The 23216-nt window shown below is 42.5% G+C and overlaps 1 protein-coding gene across 2 annotated transcripts in view; it reads left to right on the top strand.

The window, feature by feature from the left end:
- The window catches only part of LOC108780369 (uncharacterized), a 70532-nt gene that overhangs the window by 29345 nt on the left and 17971 nt on the right, over positions 1–23216 (top strand). Inside the window, exon 1 of one of the 2 annotated variants that reach the window (XM_018548051.1) lies at positions 16137–18081. The exons of the other annotated variant lie outside the window; for it this stretch is intronic. Coding sequence (XP_018403553.1) covers positions 18056–18081 — 26 coding nt within the window. The 5' untranslated portion in view covers positions 16137–18055. Of the gene's footprint in view, positions 1–16136; positions 18082–23216 lie in introns of those variants that run through there. 2 annotated transcript variants of the gene reach the window in all.

Genomic DNA, 23216 nt, shown 5'->3' with positions numbered 1-23216 from the left:
TAATTCTTAATACGACTTTGCGTAAAGAATTATATTTCACTAACTCTACAGCTTCATGATCTCTGATTAATTTGTAAAATTTCGAAAATGATCCGTCAGCTTCAAGTCTACCACTCCCGTGTTAACAAGTGCTGAAAAAATTAATTAATCAAAAGGATCGATTTAAAAGGTGTCGTCGGCCGTACATATAAGTCTGACAATCTGATCGAGGCGATCCGCACGCGAAAACCTTCGCGAATGGCGTGTCCGCGGGTGTTTTTCCGCCTGGTATAAGAAAGGATGACAATCCGTGCGCGTACGTGCGAGACGCGCGGTCGATTTGCACGACGTAGGGCAAGGAGAAAGAGAGGCGAGCAAATTCGAAGCGCATTCCCGTGATTGAACGTGTTCCTGCTGCCGGCGCAACTGTGTAGCCGCAGCTATATAGTACATCTCGTTATAGCGCGCGCGTTCTCCACAATATTGCGGCCCCGCTGTGTGTGACACAGCCACGGAATACCGATTGCTCATTCCGTCTCCCCCTCCCATGGCGTTTCCTGTTCCGACCACGTATATCCCGCTTTCAAAATAAAAAAAAAAAATACACACACACACAAGAAGAGAAAATACATACATACGCGCGGAAGGAGGAAGAGGATAGCGACGCGCGGATGGACGAGCTGTCGCGGGAAGGTGGAACAGCGAGAGAGGAGAGGATCGACCGGGGGGGGGAGAGGGGAGGGGGGAGGGAGGGCAGTATAGGGAGGAGGAGGATATAGGTGGTGCAACGTGGATGTGACGAGGATCGGCGACGTTGTGTATATGTACCGACGACACGCCTGCTGCCCATTGTTCACGTCTAACACATTATGCGCATCATTCATGGCCTTTTACGCCCGAGCCTCGCTAGTCAAGTTCATGCTAATACTCACGGGCTAATCCGGAGTCAGACTGATTCCGTATACGAAGGAAGATTTTCAAAGACCCCGAGCTCTCGGCTTCCTCCAGAGGATAGCCCCGTATCCCTGTTGATGACAGATGTAGAAGTGGGTTCTTCAAGAGCTTTAGTTTAACGAAACACACGCGTCACAATAGCCTAGATTATTAAGCGAGCGGCGGATTTCTTCTTAGCTGTTAAACTTTTGAAATAAATACGGCGTTAAAGTTACTCTTAATTTGAATTGAAAATGGATTTTCTTTCACGGAACCTCGTTTTATATTTAATTAATATCGAATAGCCACGATAATCCCTTTGTGATTAAATACTCGAAGTGAGAAAGCTAATTGATAACATTTTTAGAATTTTCCTCGAAATGAATTTTCTCGAAAAATAATATTTATTTATTTCATGATGATTTACTTTTATTTAAAAAATGTCTTCCTTTCATTCGAAGGATCATTTTCGGAGAAGAATTCTCGCGATGAAAATTTTTTTCAATAACTGTATACATGTATCATTTACGGTCTTTTACACGGCACGACACACTTACATACAGGAACATGTGCACATTTTTTGAACATTACACCTTTTTACTTCGACTTTTTTGCGTCTCTGGGAAGGCAATAACTCCGTGCGAGTTCCTCCGAGTACAAGCCGCTCTTCTGGAAGAGAGATCGGCTGCACAATTTATGGCAATTTAGGTCGGTTACGTTACGCAGATAACTTGAAGATATGCGTTTCTTTAAATATTGTAAATTTAAAAGCGAACTATATAGAGCGAGTGTATGTAATGAAGTACAGTGTGTACGTTAAGACAATAATGTCGCAATCTACGACCTTTCTTTAATTATGAACACGATACTGTGACGTGTTTGTCGTTTTTCCCTGACCTACTATCGATACAATGACACAGAAATGAAAAAAAAATACACTATTATTTCATATTTACAGAAGCGACTGACTGTTTAAATGTATAAAAACAGATATCGTCACTATTTACATCAGAAACACCAGCAAGTACAAAAGATTCGTCCACTTTCAATTGCATTTGCAATCGTACTAATCTACGCCGTAATTTAATTTTAATGTTGTTAAATAATGAGTAACGAACTAATAAGCTATACGTGTACCAAATTGAATTAGATTGGACGTGCAAATTGCTCGTGAAGGAAAAGTAAAGCGCCGATAAGCTCTTTCTATTTTTCTTGCCTCTCTGCGCCTTTTGTACAGTTACCGCCGCTCCAGAACGATTGTATTACGGGAAACGTAACAGATGTACACGAGACATTTGATAGTTCTCGTGCTTGCACCTTCCCTCGAGCGTAAGATCATACCAGCCGCGCGCAGAGGGCTTGTTAATTCGCAAAAACACCGCGCGTCGACGATTGAATAATATTGTCGCATGGGAAATTGCCCCCTCGTTAGTTTTTTGCGGGAAGAGATCCGCGGTGGAAAAAAAAAAAAAAGAGTGTTTTAGAACTCTCGCTGACGAAAAATGTGGAAAGGAAGTGCCGGGTTTGAAACATTTTAGCTTTCCTGGCGATTTTCTACAATGAATGTTCATTTAAACGCGCTTGTACTATTCAGGATGCCGCGGGTTGCACGTCGCTCCACGAAGTATGCAGATAAAATAGAGACACTGCTATATTGCGTTACGTCTACTCGCGTGTCGTTGCGTCATATTATGTTATCCGCGCGGCGCATACGGCGATTGCATCGCGGTTATATAATTAATACGAAGCGAAAGAAATTGGACTGATGAGAAAATACGCAGCTGGATGTTGAACGCACGAGCGAGGATATTGTTCAAGGTGTTATCTTATCGTGTGTAAAGAGATTACTTAACTGTTAACAGAGATGCAGTTATTCTCAAGTATTTTGTAAGAACACAAAAAAAAAACTTAAATGCAGTTTCGTTTGTTATATATTCTTTCTTCAAGCACCGCTTCGCTTCGTAATCTAAACCGTTCGACAGAAGCTTACACGGTGCATTTCATCGATGTAATGGGAGAAGTGTGCGAGGACGATTTATTTACTTTTAATAACGTAAATTATCGAATAACTTGGTCAATATTATTGTATTTACAATGTAACTCGCTGAATAACGAAACGTGAGTTTATTCGACACTGCGATAGCACAGACCCTGTCGAAATCGCATGCACACATTTTCTCACGTGAAACAATTGTAAACAGTTCTGTAAACAGTTTCATGTGCAGTCGCCTGTTGCAACACTATGTCGACGTCTCGAATGTAAACGCGAATACAACGTGGATCATCGTCGTCGTCAACCCCGTCGTAAATCTCGGGAACGTTGCACATGACGCTGTTCCATCATTTTATACTGTCTTATACGCGAGCGACGTGATTCCATTCACGAGATGTACTGATTTCCCGTCCCGCCGTCTTTCACGCCGGAATTAAAATCAGAAAAAGAGTAGCGAACGGACAAACATTTTGACGCCGACATATCTCGTGAAACTTAATCCTCCAGAACTGACAGTGGGCCTACTGGTCTTCTGGACTCACTCAATTATATACCTAAATCTTTTTGTCAAAAGTGTTAAACGATTCAATTTTGTTTATGTTACATTTACGAATTTTATTCTTGTATACTTACAATTATGTCATTCTGTTTCCTTGAAAGTAATTAGTGTCTTTTAATTAACGTAGATTAAATAGATATCAAAGTGTCAGTAATTGTACAAAAAGTACAGTTTTATCAAGACATCTAAAAATTAGCTATTAGATTCATATATATATTTCAAAATTGTATACGAACTTAAATTGGTTGATGGAATGTTTTTTACAACATTATCAATTTATATCATAGTGCTTAAGCGTTTTAGATAATTATTTTAATGGTCCAACATATATTACTTTCAGACCTGAATTTTGTTAAATTTTTAGATACTTCATCGTTTTTTTTTGCGTTTGTTACAAAAATTTTAGCGTTAGTTAAAATTGGGTTAACAAAATGTCACGCTCCTAAAACTGCTCACCTTTTAGCAGGGCAGCAAACATAAAACTATATATATAAGTCTGAAAACGAATATTAAGTCTGAAAACGTAAAAGGTTATATATCGGAAAATTAATTTTATTTCGAATGCATCGCATTATATTATATGTACAAGCAGCTTCAGCAGGAAGAGACGATGATTTTAACGATCGTGAGTAAATGGCGAATCATTTCATTGGGTAATCGCAACCGAAATATCCCGTTCAGAATATAGACCTGTGAAAAACGTGACCTACATCGTGAAGATCATATCGGATCCAATCATATTCGTAACTTATCGTCTCGGCGACCTATTTACGCTTTATCGCCTCCCTCGAATAGAGGAAAGCAGCTATGATTCTGGAAATAGCAGCCGCGGACAATGGCGGCTTACGGTGGCGGAGACAAACCACAGACATCCTCAGCTGATACATTCGATCGGCAATCGAGCTCCCCTTCAGCAAGAAGTTAGATTCTAGCGTGCTACATTCGTAGACGTTGAGAGTTTCCACTCTCTGATTGTGCGTCGCGTGGTGTAATGGACGGGGACGAAGTAGTTTCGTTCGAAGCTCGAGTTTAAGAGCTGTTTATCAGATAAACCGAAAATACGCCGGGGAAACTTTAAATGGGTGGATACGACGCGCAGTAGGTTCCTCTCGGGGAATAAAACTGTTTTGAAGAGAATTCAATTCTCACAAGGAAAATATATTCTCCCTTTTTTTTTTATGTCCTTTATCGCAACAATGCGATCGCACGAAATTATCGCTCGTAAAGCCATTACGTTCATCGAAATCGTCTCTACTATATATATTATTACGGTGCACGTATATATCTGACGTGTAAGCAAAGTATCACCTTTCTACGTCCGAATCCAATTTTTCGCTTTGCAATGCGAATCTCGGCTTTACGACTTGAAATCGCTTTTGCGCGACATTGCTGAAGCATCGCAAGAAGTATCCGGTCCAAAGTTCAGCGATTCTTTTTGAAACACGGAAACACAAGTGTATGTAAAATCGCGGATAAAAAGCTGTACGAGTTGCGAATAATAGCCCGTGGTCGTTGACAGGAACGGTCGTTAATCAAGCCGATTAATTGAGCACCGCGGAACCGGCTGCGCGGATACCTCGCCGTGGAAAACGGTACTTAAATACTGCATAACTTACCGATCCCCGCGTATATAACGAGGCACAACAACGAGGTATCTGGGAAATGGAGCATTTCGCCGGTGCATCGCGTATCCTCCTACCGCTGCAGCGAGCGTGATGATGATAGCACGCGGGATCAGCATCGCGTATACAGTCGTCGCGTACAATTGCAGTAATAACGCCGTAGGGTAATGTCAGCTCGAGCGATGACCCATCGTTGTTTATGTTGTCGGCTTTTTTACGTTTCCGAACAAATTGTAATTGATTTTAAGTGTAACACTGGCTCTATCGCGAGATATATCGAACCCTTTCTCTTTTTTATGTATTTAACAAGAAATATAAAAAAGCGGCGAAATCGAGTCTCCTACTTTCATTAAGGTTTTTATAACAGTTATTTGCAAATTAACCGCATACAACTTTCTCACTAAAAGGACCGGGCGAATCAATTACTGTGAAAGTAAAAAAAGAAATGAAAAGTCAAATATTTACTTAAAAAATCATCTCAGATTTTGTACACAAGAAATATAATATTTATGTAAAGAAATAATAAAAAACAGTCAATAACGGTCGCTTCTTTAGTATTTATTCAACCAGAATAAGAACAAGGAGGCCAGTTAAAGATCGAATGTAATTTTATACGACTTATTTATAATTTGTTTCCAAGAGAGAAATATACGTATAAATACAAATATGTACAGTGAGAAAATAAAAAATTATTCCCGGTTATCTCTTTTTGCGATTTATAAATAAGTTATTTTATAAATAGACACTCATTTAAGAAACGTTATTTGTGTGTACGTGAAAGAAAAGTCTGCGTCAATTAATCATCGAGTTGATTTCGATTTCACCTGTGGCGTCTTTTGGCAATGGTCTTCTCCTGCCACGAATCGAGGTTAAATATTTTTGCCTTTATGCGGTCCGTTCACATCGGCAACTGAGAGCCACTGACCTCACTGCCAAGGTTGGGACCACGGTACTAATTGAAAGTTCATTATAGTGTCTATACTGTTCCTTGGCATAAACTCAAATCCAATCAACAACGCGCATATACGGTACGTCGATGTGTAATTGCTCAAACACATTCCAGTAATGAATTCCGTGTTCCACTTAGTTCCGGCTATTGCTCTTGCTATTTCACTAATTCAGCCGCGTCGCCCGCTGTCCACAGAAAGTAGTGGAATATCAAGCTTGTTCTCTATTATATGCGGAAATTGCAATCAGCTCATCGCGACCGCATGAAATCCGAATAAACCCCCTTCGCACTTTCGAATCCCGCGTCTCGTCTCGGTTCCAGGAACATAGTTAACGGAGTTAATCAAACGATGCGCCGACATGTTAATGGGAATGTAACGACGGTTATTCGCGGAGAATAACACTCGGCATTTGATAATTAATACATAGTTTTCTATATATTGAACAATCGTATTTTGCGCTGCACACCCCATTTTCCTAAAGACACAACAAATTGGATTTCCCCTTGCGTTTTATAAAGATTTATTTTATAAAGTCCGTTAGATATTCCACAAAGAGAATTATAATTTATAATAAATGCGATATAGTTAGTTTAAGAAGATTAATGCGCTCCACAAAGGACAATGAAATTATAAATAACGAGTGCCGTATCCAGTCATAATAACGAAGTTGATGAATACGAATGTTATTATCGTAATGAGATTTGATCTGCTTCAGCAAAAAACTCTTTGCGCGCTTTCAATACGCAATCAACTTTGAATACAGCAACATTCGCAAACTTTGCGATGTTTAGTGTAACTCAAGCTGGTCTTATTCTTATAGTATTTCGGAAGTTATCACTTTGCAAGTTTGATCAGAAACAAATTTGATTACAAATTTTCTAGCTATTTTTTTTTTTTTAACTATTACAAATAAGATATGATGAAAATTATAAGAGAGTTTACGGGGGAATTTAGTGTATAAACTATCTCTTTACATTCTTTAAAGTAAATAAATTTTCACTCCTCATTCACAACTATCCGAAAGCTTCCCTCGGGAGCGAATATAACACGCGTCGTAAAAAAAATTCTTTATTTATTTTCAACGCGCGACGCGATTTTTCCATGATATTCCAATGCAGCTTCTCGCGTTGCACCTCGAAGGCCAGCCTCTGAGACGCGCCTTGGAATTTAAGTTTCGTCTGCGTCTCTCGTGGCGACGACCTTCACAATGGGAAAAACGTCAGGGGAAAAGCCGGGAGAGGCTCCGGCAGGATTACCTGCTGCTATTTACTCGTACCCGATTCTATTGTCGACTCGAGTCGACGCTGCGCACCGAATCCCCTCCTCCCTCTTGCCTAAACCTAGACTTTCTCAAGAATTCCGTGCGCTGCACGCAGCGCACCGTGCGTAGCGTCCGATACGCATCGCCGTAATCGTTAACTACGGTCGGGACGTGTTTGGGGTCCGCCAACTTCTCCGCAGCAACGTGTTGCTATAGAGGGTGGGTCCACCGGCGAGCGCGCACCTGTGTTTCCTGTCGTTCGGCTGCGTGGATCATCGTGGATGCGCGCACCTGACGCGCACCGGAAGACTCGTCGCTGACGCGAGAAACTCATGGCCCATTTCTTTCTATGAAACGAAAAAACGTTGATTCGCGCGCAAATGATACGGGGACGTTTCGAGAGGCACGGCGAACGGGAGGGGAGACAATGTCCCGATCAGGAAAGTACAGCGCTAATCGGAAAAAAAGTAAATCTTCCGTGTTTTCGCTTTGCGCCGCAGCGCGCCATTGCCTCGTTCATTTTGTTTACCAATAAGTTGTTTGTTTTTCATGGCCATTTACTTCGTACCGTCCGTCGTCGCCGCGCTGCTCGAAAACACGGTTGAATGGACGAACTCCTGCGCAAGAATCGTTATTTTAATTCCCGCGATGTTTATGAGCGTGTTACGGAACGTATAGATAGAAAAACGACATATATTCCCCCGGGAACGCCAGAGGGATGATTCAACGTACAAAGTACTTTCGCGAGAAAGTTTGCACTCTTGTGCGTTACACTTCTTGTTATGAGAAAGTGGATTTCATGACGGCGGCGGAAACGCGCGGGCGATTTTTCATCCGCTCGTTCAAAAAGCGAGCGCTCGCGCGGGGAATGTTTTTATCCTTTTAAAAGGACTTTATACGATTACCATCGAGGGATATCTCCGCTTTGAATCGCTTCATCATTCCTTGCGGACGCCGCACGTACATATAACTGCGCGTCACGTCGTCACCTGGCGCGTAATCGCATCTCGTGCTTTGTAGGACGCGAGGAACACTGCGCTAGAATTACCAGCAGATCAATGAGTTTTTAGGTCAAGGATCGGATATAGTTAGCCTATTCTATTATGGCGACGGGGGTGGGTTTCTCGCGAGACGTTCGCGGCGTTCGGTAACTGGATTCCTCGCGATTACCACGTTTGTTGCGACCCGAAAATTCCCTGCGTATCTTGTCAATTACACGGTTAACACCAAATTCTCTCCGAAGTGCCACAGTACATTCTCCGAAGAGATTTTCGCGCTGAGCACGATGCCGTTGACAAAATTTGCGTATCACGTCAGAATTTTAAGCAAATTAGGGCAAATATGCCAAAACCGCCATTACATGATGATGATGAATATAGGCAAGGATAAAAAATGGTTCGTCGAACTGTGTTATTAATCATCGGACAATACGCAGACCTGAGTAATCCCGCCGACGCGTCTACCTGCGTCACGGATTCGATTTCCGTACTGAATGTCTGACGTCACATTATGATATCTCATGACGTTGCAACGACGCTGCAACTAATGGATGCGTCACGTTTAAGATTGTATCGGACGAGGAACGTAAAACCGACACATCCTCGTCGTTCGTGAAAAGGCATTGCGTGCGCGTCGGAGAAAAGGACGGTCTCTTTCTCTCTCTTTCTCCTTCTCGTCGATCGTCTCCTTTATTTGCCGCAAGTGACTCATCGAAGGGGTTGTCTATCCCGTGTACATAATCGAGCATATGTTAACTCCCGGGGGTTAACCTCCCCTCCCCCTTTGTACACCGTATGCACGCGTATGTTCAGCTTGAAACCTCAGGTGCGAACGCACACGCACGCTTCTGTATTACGTATCGAGTTGACACACACATGGCACTTGCTGTGTAAATAGATAATGTGCCTGAGACCGCGCCGAATACGATAACGTAGGAAATGAAAATACCCAATTTGTTGAGCCGATCGATATTCGGGAAACCGAATATATATCTAAAATAATTTACATTAATCTCTTCTTTAAAAATGTATGATTTTTCTATCATTAAGAGAGAGAAAGATATTAATGAAATATTTGAAGTAAAGTACGATGTATATTCTAAAATTAAAGCTGATCAATTAACGTACTCTACCTCTACCGATGCAGATTAACTTTAATCTCGATTTAATTTACTCTTTATCTTTTTCTAAATTGAAAAAAAAAGATAAAGAGTAAATTAAATTGAGATTAAAGTTAATTCACATTGATAAAAATATAAACATTAATCGATCATAAACTTTAATTCTTCGAAAAAGATAAAGAGTAATTTAAATCGAGATTAAAGTTAGTCTATATTATTGCGGAAATGCACATAAGTCGATTGTTAAATACTCTTTCTCCCAATTTTCCGCCATAGATTTTCCAGTTGATATCGAATTCCACTATGTTATCTTTTAACGCGAGCATGGATAATCTTTGGAGGGAAAAAGATCGGAATTTTCGCCTGCGTGGTCGGGCAGTCTCAAATCATTTGCCTTAACAGGCGAGATGGGAAGCCTGCTCCTCTAAATAGTGCCATCTCCTCGAAGGATTAAACGAGGCGATAAATCCGAACGTCGCGCATTTTATGCATGAAACAATCGGGCGGAGTGCCGCTCGGAAATTCGTCTCTCGCGGCCGACGCATTATCGCGCGTTTCGTCGTCGCGCGTATGCGCACGGAATCGCACCTTACATACGTACACGTACGCGAACGTGGCGACCCGTTCAAGATAAGTTCTCGATATCAAGCGCCGACACCGATAAGCCACATTCCAGGCATCAGTTCTCGCGCATGACGCGCCCCGTCGTCGCCGTGTCAACAATTTCGCGCCTGTCCATCCCGCGTGTGCGTATATATATATATATATATATACATGTGACAGGTTATATACTTTTTATCCCCGTGATACGTTCACCTCTCGCGCGTTATCGATAACATTTTCGATAGGTCTCATTCGCACGCTCCTTCGGCGTGCGGGCGCGGTGCCATGGCGATGTGGATCGACCTGAACCGGGCGTGTGACCCGTGCAAAGCATGCTGGGCATGCCTCGCTCCGCGGCTCAGAGTTTCCATTCTTTGCAGGTAAAACCGACGCGCGTGGAGCGACGCGACGGGAGAGGAATTCGCGTGATCGCGAATAATTAAACTCGTCGCTCGTCGGAGAGACGCGCAGTAAAGGAAACGAAATTCATCTCTCGCGCGCGAGAACAGCGCGAGTCCGTTTTCTGTCGATCGATCGTGCCGGATACGTGTCGATTTCACGTCGTAATACTGGAATTAATGGGATAGTTTTACAACGAGTTCTCTACGTTCTCCGTGAAGATTATTTTCTAATTTTATCCCCCCCCTCCCTCCCCCTCGTTTGATCAATACATCGCGATGTATATCCGTTTTCGCTTCGTTTTGCGCTTCTCGCGGCGCACGGAAACGCCGTGGTTTTTTTTTTTTTTTTTTTTTTTTCCACGCGAAGTGTATGATTCATAGAATTTCTCGCGAACCGAGCAATACGACTCACGCGCGTGGATTTTCATTAAGTTTCGAACGCTCCGACATTGGACGTTGAATGTCAAAGATGCGGCGATAGATACACTCGAGCTAGACGTATTAATATCAAACCCGCGCGCTTTCGTATCTCTCGACGATATCTCGTCGGTAAGCACAAGCGGCTTGACAGACCGCGATGTTTGCGAGCGCAATAAATTTTCGCGCATTAGTCGGTTTAATTAAAGTGTCGTCCGTGTACGCTCGCGCGCCGGCTGCATTTTCATGGCGTTGCCGCGCGCAGTAACTGTATATATCTGCTAATATCCCTTCCGTAGATTAAGTGAGATTATTTAAAACGCCGGGCGAGCACGAGTACCCACACGCGAGCATAGGTGGATCGTTCTTTCCGTCCACTTCCGTCTCCTCTAGAAATATTAACGTCGAGCGTTTAGACGCACCAGACAAGGGCGAATTGTTTCAGAATTTTTACCCGTGCCTCGTATCTTTCTCAAACGTCAAAGAGACGGCTGGTAACTGAAAGCGCGTCCCCTTCAAGTATTTTGCGGCTGGTGAAAAATTTCGAATAACATTCTTTGTACATTCCTTCCTAAATTCGTGCTTTCCGTGCGTCACGGATCCTTAGTGAGAACGGTCAGAGAAGTCGGATATTAAACGGAACTGTTTGCGCTCGGAAACAGAACGTGCGCTTCTACAAAGCGGTCTAACGTTACCGTACACGTCCCTTTGAAACACACGCGCCGTACACGTTAGTAAAATAAAACATTAATAACGCAATGAAACATGAAGATGAAGCTTTAAAGGGAATCTTTCAGAAGGAACTACACATCATATCACTTAATGTTATACGAAAGTTTAGAGAAGCTAAGTTATCCTGAATCACCCTGTACATGAGTCGATACACTGATTCCCTGGATCAGCCAACCGTAAAACCATCAAAGGATACTTCGCTGTAATATCGCGAATTAAAGCTCGGTCTATATTGAATCGTCAGAAGATTAAAGTACATCAAATATAGTACATATATATATATATATATATATATAGGGCGATTATCTCGGTCGGTTTTTAAATTTATGCAATAAAATTATGTTAAAGTTCTTCAATGAACGTGTCTAAAATACTTAACGGCTGGCCGTTAACACCAGATATATGTAATATGAGAGATAAATAGGTGAATTAGCCAGTATGAATCGTCCATTAAGTCCTCGCGGAGACGTTAATAGTCCCCGGTACACGATTCGAATTCAGCGGAACAGCCGCATCAGAACTTTCGGCGTTCGTTTCTTGCTGGACCACCTACGAGAGTGGGCGAGAGCGACCGCCACCGGTCTACGCCTACTATTACCGAGAACTTCGGGTCCCATAGCGACAAGCTCCTCGACGAGAAGATATTAGGCACGGATTAGAGAATTCCGTGGCCACGCGGGACTTATGGACGACGAATTCCCAACGCGAATCTGGTTTCACTCGAGGAACGTGCGCGGCAAGGGGGGACCATTGTCCTTCGAACGCTCATAAAGTACCCGGTCGGATCTCGTAACTCGAAGTTTTCGGTGATCGTGGCACACATGTTGCCACTGGGATACGTGGCGCGTATATACGTCTCGAAATTTTCGAAACAGCCAGAAGCGCGGTGTAGAATTCGCCTCTCGGGGGCGCCCGACAAAGTGCCGCGCTTTGTCCGATCTCTTCGAAAATCGACACGCCGCGACTGTAAAACGGACGAGTCGCGTAACGCGGTTTGTAAAAGCGATCACCCTGCCCGTTATAAAGAGCGAACCCGGGTGTGTTGGCTCTTTATTCCGTGCCAAGGTAAAAGTCAATTCGGTATTGCGATCGACACGCGCGCGCTCGACGTTGCACTCTCCTCGGGTTCGTCGACCGAACTCGGGGAGATCGGTAGGCAAACAGTATCGATAGGTGAGTTAAACTCTCGGACGGGCACGACGAATATGCTGCTGACCGTCAACACTGCCTGACAATGTCTATAGATCGATCGATATGATTAAACCACATGTTGACCGAGACACCGTTTCAATCAAACAGGAAATATTTGAATTAGAAGATTTTATTTGAGCTCACTTATAGTTCAAAAAGTTTGCAATTTTAATTGCAAATTGATTTGTTAGAGACATTAAAAATAATTAGAACCAAATTCAGAGCTTGAATGTTCTTTTCTGCAAACGTATAATTGTCAATAATTTTATGTCGATTAACACGATATTTATTAATGGTATAACTTTAGATACTTTTTATACATATATAATAGCAAATTATTAACAATTTTAGATCTCGCAGCACAAAGAAACTTGCTGAAATTTACTGCACAGGGATGCAAATTGCGTACTTTTTGTAAAGGATACATCTGTTATTAAGAGCTGACTAAACTACAGGTAGATTCTTTTGAACATGATGTCTTCTGAGAAAGCATAATAGGAATATTCAAAATGGATTCAAATAATAGCGGTATGCTTGGACGATACCACATCGAATTCAATCATCTTCTCTCTTTCTCTCTCTCTCTCTCTCTCTCTCTCTCTCTCTCTCTCTTCCTTCCATAGGAGCTATGCTCTTTTGTCTTATGCAAACCACATTGCACTGGCATGCAACGTACGCTTTTTGGCTTCGAGATTGGAAGGAGGCCAAGAAAGAGGCGTAAAAAGGAAAATGAGTGTGACGATGTGACTGAAGCGCGTAAGAAAAGGAAGTCTATCATTAATTCTGACACAAACAGTGGTAAAGCAACCCCAGACGAAAGGAATATAATAATGCAGTATATACTCAGTTATGATCGTTTGATAAACAAATGTTCGAGTGCTAACGAAAGATGCCTTTTACCTCGTCATCTTCTTGTTCCTTCCTGAGAGATATTACAGCTATTCCTGAATCTCTATGAATAAATGAGTAACATTTACTTTGCGAATATAAAGACGTATCTTGTCTTAAGAAAATAAGCTGAGAACTTTAGCATTTCCGCATATTTTGGTACACGTCCTAGATCTGCCGAGTCCACTTTTTATTCACGGATGTTTTAACCGATTTATGGAAACCAGTTTTTCTGAGTAAAACGTAAGAATCAATAATTTTAAATCATTAAAAATATCTTTTCGTGATATATATATATATATATATATATGATACTAAAGAAAAAAATAGAGACGCGATTCTGCATTGAATTCTTCTAACACTCTTAACACTTAAATAAATTCCCGATTTAAAAATATTAAACAACGATATACGGATGTTAAATATAAAAATTAAAAATATCGCACGTCATGATTTCCTTCGACGCTTCGTCGAATAGAAGTCCGGCTCCAAATTGGTTGAAGGATTTATGTATAGAAGGCAGAATGTGCTAGAGATGTAGGACATCCTCGTGACGCCAAACTGGCGATTAATCAATCAAATGATCACCGAATCATTGACCCGCACGTGGCAGATACTGCCGGATGATGATTGTGCTGTTTACACGATCGTCGTTGTAATCTGTTTCCTCGTTCCGAAAGTACCGAATTCCTTAGTTAAAAAATTATGTAATTTAGTCTAATTATATATTATTACATTTTGTAATCGATTGTCTTCGCGTTCCGCAAATTACTTTTCAAACGACATTCATAGACGTGGCTCGGATCAATAAGCACACGCAGGTGCACGTAATGGGAGTTTTATAGCACAATTGATAAATATTTCCGCGGTCGAAGTTAATTTAAATGCACGTTCGCGGCATTACGGAACAATTTAAGTAATGAGATTGCGCAATGATCAGAAGGGAGCGGATATACGCGCGTTCTGTTTCATTTGACGCGACATTCGCAGATTGGATAAAGCCAGGGGATTTCCCTCCTTCGCGGACGATAAAATTGCAGACAGAAATCTGCACACAATATCGAGGTGTCTCACGATACCACTCAGTATTCTGTATCCGATGGTCGAGTGCCTCATCCATTTGCGGCCTCGATCACAAGTACGGCACTTAACGCGTATATCCATGCCGCTCCTATTGAAATGTTATATTTAACGTATATCGATCTGTTACGTGTCAAAAGTGAGAACGTAGAATTTTATTCAGAGAGCTCAGTATATATCTGAGTAAAACTTGTTACAATTATGACAATTGAATGTGTTTTGCAACAACAAAGTATCTTTGACGAATCGTTCCTAAGGGGACTCGAATTTTCGAGAATTACTCGATCGCGCGACAGGATCGACTTTTAATCAGACTGTTATATTTAAAAAAAAAAAACGTGTTTTTGCGTGTTCGAAGATTGACGTCGTTGAAAATCATCGAGCTCGCCTTACTCCGATCTCGCCTGCCATTTGCGACACCTTTTTCTCGCGCGGGAGACGCCTCGGGCGTAGAATGTTCAGGAAGCAAGGTCAGATTGATAATCGTGAGAACGATGAAAACGATCGTCGGATCAGCTGAGAATCGAAATACCACACGAGAATGCGAAACGATCACGGCAAGCCGTGCTATGTGTACACGTCACCGTGTGGTATGTGCGTGAAAATGCGTGCGCGCGTGTTCACGCACACTTTTATTCCGCGCGTGAGTCGCGCAAAGTGGTAGCGGTGGCGGAGATGGGGGAGGAGGAAAGAGCGAGAGACTTCAATGCTGGGACCATGTGATCGCCATGGCGGTAAAGAGTGGTCTTGAGATCTCAGATTGAGTGAGTACACAGCAGACGGAGAGAGAGAAAGAGAGAGAGAGAGAGAGAGAGAGAGAGAGAGAGAGAGAGAGAGAGAGAGAGAAGTGAGAAAGAAAGAGCTGAAGAGAGACTGAGAGAGGAGAGGTCCAAATTCGTCCGGAGGAAAGACAGCCGAGGATGACGCTTTACTAAGACGGGCAGAGATCCAGAGACAGGAATGCAGGCCGAGTCGATGAAGAAGAAGGGATAAAAGCGATGATGAGAGCAACGGAGTAAGAGGATGACAAGAGCCGAAAATGGGAAAAGAACGGAGCACGCTGCGAAAGAAGGATGGCAGATTACGGAAGGGAGGAGAGGGGGGGGAGGGGTAGAGGTTGACGGAAGCGAGAGGGAAGATTCAAATGCTGTGCAAGACAGAAAGAGACATTCGTAGTTGAACTGGTGAACAGTTGGAGAGGAGGGAGAAGAAAAGTGGATAGAGAGTGGGAGCGAGGTAAGGCAGGAACGCGCAGCTGGAAGGTAAGCGTTGGGGAGATGGTCGGTGGAGGAGAAGGGGGTACATTGGAGAAGGAGAGAGACGAGTGATATATGTATACAAGGGAACACGAGAGAGGAAGATAGAGAAAGACAGAGAGAAATAGGAGGGATAAAAGAGAAGAGGAGACTGAAACAGGTAGAAGAGAGAGAGGGAAAAAGAGAAGGACAGACGAAGAAGGAACACGAGAAGGGGGCACCGGCTGGCTTGGCTCTCTCTCGGGGTAAAGCGAAGCCAACAAACTCACGTCAGTCCAAAGCCGGAGGGACGTCCGTCCTCCTCGTGCATTCTCCATATATTCCGTTTATTCTGCCACGACACATCCTCCTTTCCTCCCGCCAAGAACCCGTGAACACGTCTCTCCACGGGGCCCCCCCCCCGGTTCCCAATCTCGTGAACGCGCGGGAGGGAGTGCGGAGTCACGGTTTCGCGGCGGCGACGTTGAAGGTCGAGGAAAACGCGCGGCTGACGACGACTCGTCTCCGGAGCGGATTCCAGAGTGAATCGTCGCGCGCGCGTGTGTGTGTGTGTGAGCAGGACGGATTTTACGGGGGCCACGGATCGGCTGTTGTCGTCGATCGGTAACTCGGTTGCTCGGTTATCAAATCGATTATCACGTCGGGGGTTGAAGAAGGGGGTGCACGTTAAGCGCGGGGCGTGAATCGCGGGCGTAATTGAAGCGGTTAACGGAGTCCGGAATATCTGTCCGCGGTGTGGGCCAAAACCGGTACGAGCGTTCTCCATGCGATATAGTGCGCGCCGCCGCCGTATCGTCGTCGCCGCCACCAACTCCTCCCTCGTCGCGTACAGCCTTCGGAAGGTGCATACACCTCCTCCGTTGAGTTCTGCCGGTCGCGGCTCCGTTGCGGCGTCGTCGCCCGTACGTATCCACGCCGTGCGTCCGTCGCGTGACCGTATACGAGCGCGGGCACCGAGCATACAACCAGAGTGCTGTGTTGGTGTACGTGTGTATTCTCTTTCACTCTTTCGCTCTTCTTTCTTCCTGTGTTCCTCAGTGCGCGCGTGTACAGGTGGAATGTGCCACCGTGCGCGCGGCACACGGATGTACGTACACTGACGCGTATAGAGCCAGTGAGGGGCGAGATAAGGTCGAGCTGTGCGAGGTGTAAAGTGATCCACGAAGAGGACTGTCGTAAGGGAAAGACGGCGTGCGGGGAGGGAACTCCGAGAAAAGTTTCAGTATATTTGTAACGTGATATGTATGGGGGGGACGAGTGACGTATACATTTTGTAAATAGTTATAATTGAAATGTCTCTCTGACGAACGAATGAAAAAAAAAACGAGAAATCTGAATCAGTAAAAATTTTACAAAAAATCAAAGGTCTGGAAAATTTTAAGGGTCCAGGTATTCGAATCGGCAGACTCACGTAGGCGTATAGGATCGACGTGGGAACAAGTACGAGGACGCTTCATTGTCGGAATGTTTAAGCATCAAGGAAAGGAAAAGATGCATGAAAGTTAGTAGAGAGAAAAGAAAACACAAAAACACACGAAGAACTCGCTCTTCACAAAGAGATAAAGGCGTAAATATTTAATGACATTGTGATCGGTGAGATATGAAGCGACAGGTAAGAGGAAGTAGAAGATCGTGTACGGAATGTAGAAACGTTTCACGAAGGTCGGATCAAGACTAGAACATTCACAGAATTCCAGAGGCGAATTAAGATTGAATAAAAGAAACCTCTAAGAGATCGAGAGGAAACTGAATGAAAAAGATACTAAAGTTAAACTAATATTAGAAAATATTAGAGGATAAAGTACATCGTACGAAAAAAAAAAAAAAAAGAGGATTGGAAAGAGTCATCAAATCGCAGATAAACATCAACTGGAAAAGTATACCGTCAGGAAGGAATGAAGAGTGTTTAGTGTTGAGTTACGGGGATCGTAAGAAAAGAACGGTCGAAGAATTGGGAAACCGGAAGGTTTCGACGAGGAGAGGGCATTAAGATTCTTCGCCCGTATGCAGCTTCATCGCGAGTCGCGCGAACGTCCATGAGCGAAGGACGAGCCGTTGAGAGGTCCACGCCATGAGAATCCTCAAAACGCTACCCTGGTAGGTTCCATTTCAGCGGATGCGACACCGCGCTCCTTGCACGTCCTCGCAGTAATTCGCGCCGTGCATTCCTCGCGCGATTGAGAATCTCGCCGCGAGCGATTTAATAGAGATCGAAGTCGGGCGGGACACAACACACGAACAGAATGGCATTTTACACCTGCGACTTTTCACACGAGAATTCGTCATTCTCGCCGCGGTTGAGAGAAAAAGCGCCAACGTAAAAACTATTCTTCAAATTCCTCGTTTTTTTTTTCTTTCTTTTTTCCCCTTCTTTTCTTGTTTTCTACATCGCAACGTGTCACTAAAAAGCTGAAGTCACGTTCGTGACATGGAAGATGACAATTGGAAAAGGAATTTTATTTTCTGAGGCCTTTTATCCCATGACTCTCTCACCAGAATTTCAAGAAAATACTTTTCACTTTTATGTTTCGTGGTATAAATAATATGAATAGTTTGAGACTATTCTTTTGCGGCTATTGTATGCATCTAACATAAATATATTGATGATGATTTACGACAGAAGAATAATAATAATTGGAAGTTAAAAATATCGAACTTTCAAATGGCAAAGAATTATTCTGGGAGATATTGTAAAAATGAATTTTCCTAATTTACAACTAATGACAGTTCTCATATTATTGTCTCCACTGAAATCAATTTTGCTTCAAAACGCAGTATGTGTGTTCATCTGAATGCTTGGAAAAAAAAAACACAACGTCTTTAATGAGAGAAAACCCGAGACTTTTTTCAGTTCGTGAACCATAATCTTGAATTTCTATACAGTACACTTGTACGAAGCATCTTGCGGATACACACATTTTCTAAAACATGTGCCGCACACGTTTCAGTGTTGATGTATAATTTAGGTGTACGACGACACAATTTCGACACCGGTACACTTCCGGATGCACCGTGCATGAAATATCGGCAGGTAATAAATTCCAACAAAAACTCATCAATACTTTCCGGTTCGTGTACTGTCAAACTATCGCCTGATCCCCCATAAATCTTCTCCGCGAGTTGTCGTTCCATTATTATACGAACCAGTTTGTGCATACTGTATGTTTGTACATACTGAAAACAGTTTTCGCGTACATGTGTGTCTGGAATGTTGTAGCTTTATATACCTACACTGATACAGTTAGCGTCACAATTAGCGCACAAGTCGTATTATTCGCAGGAATAATCACGACATGGTACGAGCATTTTGTCGCGCGACGCGTACACAGTCGTATATATAAGCGACATTATCCGACACTGTTACGATTTCACGAAGATCACTTCCGCTTGATATCGCAATCGTTATTTTTACGTGTTGTAAGTTGCCAGGATATGCCTCGTATATCGCAATTACAGCGTGTAGCATTTAATTATCTACGAAGAAATGTATATACGTAAAAGTACGCGTTAATAGCAAGCTGCCGTCACACCTGCGTGCTTAATTTCAAGATGACTTAAACATTTTCGTCAAGACAGAGGCGAATTACGCTGCGTAGCGCGGAGCGTAGAAAAATAAGCTAATTGCGTTTGCAGCGTTTAATTAAAGATGCCTGTTCGAAGGGAAGGAGAAGGGATATAGAGAGGCGTAGATCTGGGTTTCGTGCATAAGGTATTCCACAGGGAACGGAGCTCTAACACGATGTAGGTATAATGTATTAAGTCCCTGTGGGATATATAAGTTACTTGATAATTTAATAGTAACCTATTTGTTATCAAGTGTCAATTATTGCTTAGTTCATTCGGAAGATCTCGGTAATAACTGTGCGTTATTATCGTGTAGTTAGAGGACATGAGTACCAGTGTATGCGATTGTCTATCGGGTGGCAGTAATTTGCGCACGCGGATACAAAGCCGCATTTAAATCCCTTCAAAAAGTCCTGCATTTTATTTTCGGCTCTGCTTGCAATTTGAAAACAGGCAGTTATCTATAAATTGCGTTTTGAAACCGTATATTCATGACAACTATACATGCATCCGTATCTACAAGTAATGTAATGCTGTACGACTGATGATTAATTATCTCGATTTTTTTCTCAGAAACAGTTGACGATGCATCCGATTCTAAAGCTTAAGATTTCATCGCGTCATGTGTATAACACAATCTCTTTCTTCTCATCTTTACATGATTAAGTTTTCCTTTGTTCAAGAGAATAAATACAAATGGTAAGGACACGTAAAGTGTTTAAAAAAATGAAATTTCGAATGCGCATAAAATGCAGTGCCTCTGAATGGAAATTTAGGATAAATGTACGTAGACATGGGGGTTAAATGGAATATTCATGGCGAGGTTCTGTGGAATCACGCTAGGGAATATCTGTGCTCGACTCTGAGAACATCAAACGCGAATTCTCACGTGGAATTCGAAACAAGGGGAGATCACGTGTTTCCGTTCCTGACTGCAGCCCTGCTTACCTGCCCGCCTCCACAGGTATCGTTAAGCCAGGGACGGATATACTGAATTGTACATTACAACGAGTGGTCTGTATAAAGTAACGCGGCGGTTATCTTCACTGCGGCTGTTTACGGGGAATTACCTTTCTCATTCTCGTTATACACAAGACATATTTTGCAATTTAAATGAAATAGTCGTGTAAGTAGAAGATTATTTCGATTAACACATTTCTGATAATGAAGAACAGATCGTTTTTCAGCTTTCATAGAATTCTTTAGTAGAACAATTGTAATAAGAATATATATATATATATATATATATTAGATTTAACTAACAATGAGCTTATAAGTTTGAATAAAAATCCAATTTAATTTACTTTGCGCGCGATAGCTCAAAGCTTTATTAGCTTTAATCTAGCTGTTAACTGCAGACCGTAATATCGAATAGTGCATGCGTGAAACGAGCTTTATTCTTCTCATAGAGAAATTTATATAACGAGAGATTTGCACCTTTTCAATTTACATTTTTTCCATTATATTTATTTTTCTACGTCTACAAATATCACGAACACAAAGCTAAAGTGAACAAATTACTTTATCCTTTTCTTCTTTGTACGTATCCAAATAAAATTCACCTTTCAAAGAGAATCAAGAGACACACGCTGGTGTTTTTCCTGCGTCAAAACTCTTTCGTCGTTTCGTATCTCATACAAGACTTTTATGCGCAAAATACTCTTTGTAGGAATTTAAGTCACGCAAAGCGTCGCAACGTATTCATCCCGATGTTAACTCGCATTACATAATCGACTGCGGATTTCGCACGCGATTACGCGAATAATTGTTCGGGCCTTGAACACGCCTCGATCTCTTTTCGTTAAACATGGGTAGTTACACGCGCTGTAATTTAGCAGGTTGATTTCCGCGGTAAACGATGGCGACGCTGCCAGACGAGCGGCCGTAATTGTCGATAAGCGTCGTTACAAAAATAAATTGGATCTCTATTGGGCGTGGAAATCAATATTTCTGGCTTTTCGTGACCTTAAGGTCGACGTTTAATTATCGACTCCGTCGCGTTTCACGTCGAGTCAGTGCGGTAAAAGTGACGAATTCCTAACATCGATTGGCATCCGTAGCAGCACGCGTGAGCAGAATGCTATTCATTCCAATCTCGGCGAATCATAATCGATGACACTATATTCTCCCATATATATGCCATTATTAGACGACTCGTAACCATTTTATACACTCGCGTGAACTTGAATTGATCTTGCCGTGTAATGACGTTGCTAAAGACACGACGCTGAAAAGTAGAGCGATGTACATCGGTGGGAAAACGATGGCACGATAAAAATGAATGGTGAAATTAATTGAAAAAGCAAGAGTAACCTTTCGCAGCAGTCACGATTCGTATAAGGACTTCCATACTATTGTCACAAGTGTGATTAGGCTTGCATTCCTTTCGCGAGTATCCGTTTTGTTAGGACACGCGATACTTTCACTCGTATATCTTACACGTCGCAAATTTTTCGGCCGCGATTACTGTAAGTTAGCATAGCATTGTCGTAAGAGCGATGAGACTCGCTTCGTGAGAAACGACAAATTCTCGGATTCAATTTCTGCATTATTTTACATGAAAAATGAAGGACGAGGAAAATTCTCTTTCGACCGAAAGAAATCCTACCGTAAAAAACATCTTCTTACGTAATATTGTACAGACAGTCAGATAGAGATTCTAAATTTAATTCGATAACTTGGAAATAATGTGAAAAAACTTTTTAATTGCATCTCTTTAGTGAGAATTCTTTCATTTAGAAAGTTCGAACGGACGGCGAAAAAGTACATCACATTTTGTAAAGATTTAATTACGGACTATATTATTATTTTCGATTGCATCATATAGATATTATCGGTATAATGCTGCTATATATCTTTTATGAGTCAATTTAGCTTTTAGTTAATTCACGGATGAAAGCCCGCGCTGCAAGTTAGATTATTATCGTTATCATCAATTTACCTTATAGCCGATCATCTCAAATTACTATAAATGCAGTACAACATATTTTCATCGCTTTTGATCGCTTCGTTCGATTCGCGTCGTGCGTAGCACGGGACGCACTTCGTGCACGCGGAAACTCTGCACCTGAGCGATCTTCGTGCCGATTGTTATTATTGGTGAACAAAGCAAAAAATCCATGTTCCTGGTACGATTATCGATCCCTCGAGCCGAAGAATGCACTCAGCTTGAATTAAAGGACACTCTGACAACTTTCGGAAAGTTTTCTTGCAGCCTCAGCTCAAAATTGGCCTGACCTCGCGCTGTGTTCGTTTTTCTTGGAAACGCATTCTCATACCGGGGTCTGCCCTTTAAAAGAGGCTATTCCTCCGGAAAGCCTCGACAGGTCGATCAGCTTAGATGCAGTTTCACAGACGGTGATCACGCTGACCTGCTCACGTTTTCCATTACGGACTCCACGTGGAACAGATGCACGCGGCGCAAGCCACGTTTACACGCTAACAATCGCGACTAACTATTGGAAAGTACAATCCGCGGTATTTTCTTACGAGGAGGAAAAATTGTGGCATTTCCTGAGGAAATTCGTTCGGGCGTCACAGAAATTAGGTCTTGCTCTCCATCTTATTTAATTCGCGCTCGTAATTGCGTTATGAAACGGAAAAGGCGGAAGAGTTGCGGAAAAGAAGAGATACAGTTTCTTTAAAATTTAGGATGATGGAGATAAAAA

The sequence above is a fragment of the Cyphomyrmex costatus genome, unplaced genomic scaffold (genome assembly GCF_001594065.2).
Source record: "Cyphomyrmex costatus isolate MS0001 unplaced genomic scaffold, Ccosl1.0 scaffold122, whole genome shotgun sequence".
Taxonomy (NCBI): Eukaryota; Metazoa; Arthropoda; class Insecta; order Hymenoptera; family Formicidae; genus Cyphomyrmex; species Cyphomyrmex costatus.
The sequence above is the reverse complement of the archived record's forward strand: the minus strand, read 5'-3'. Positions and strand labels throughout refer to the sequence as shown.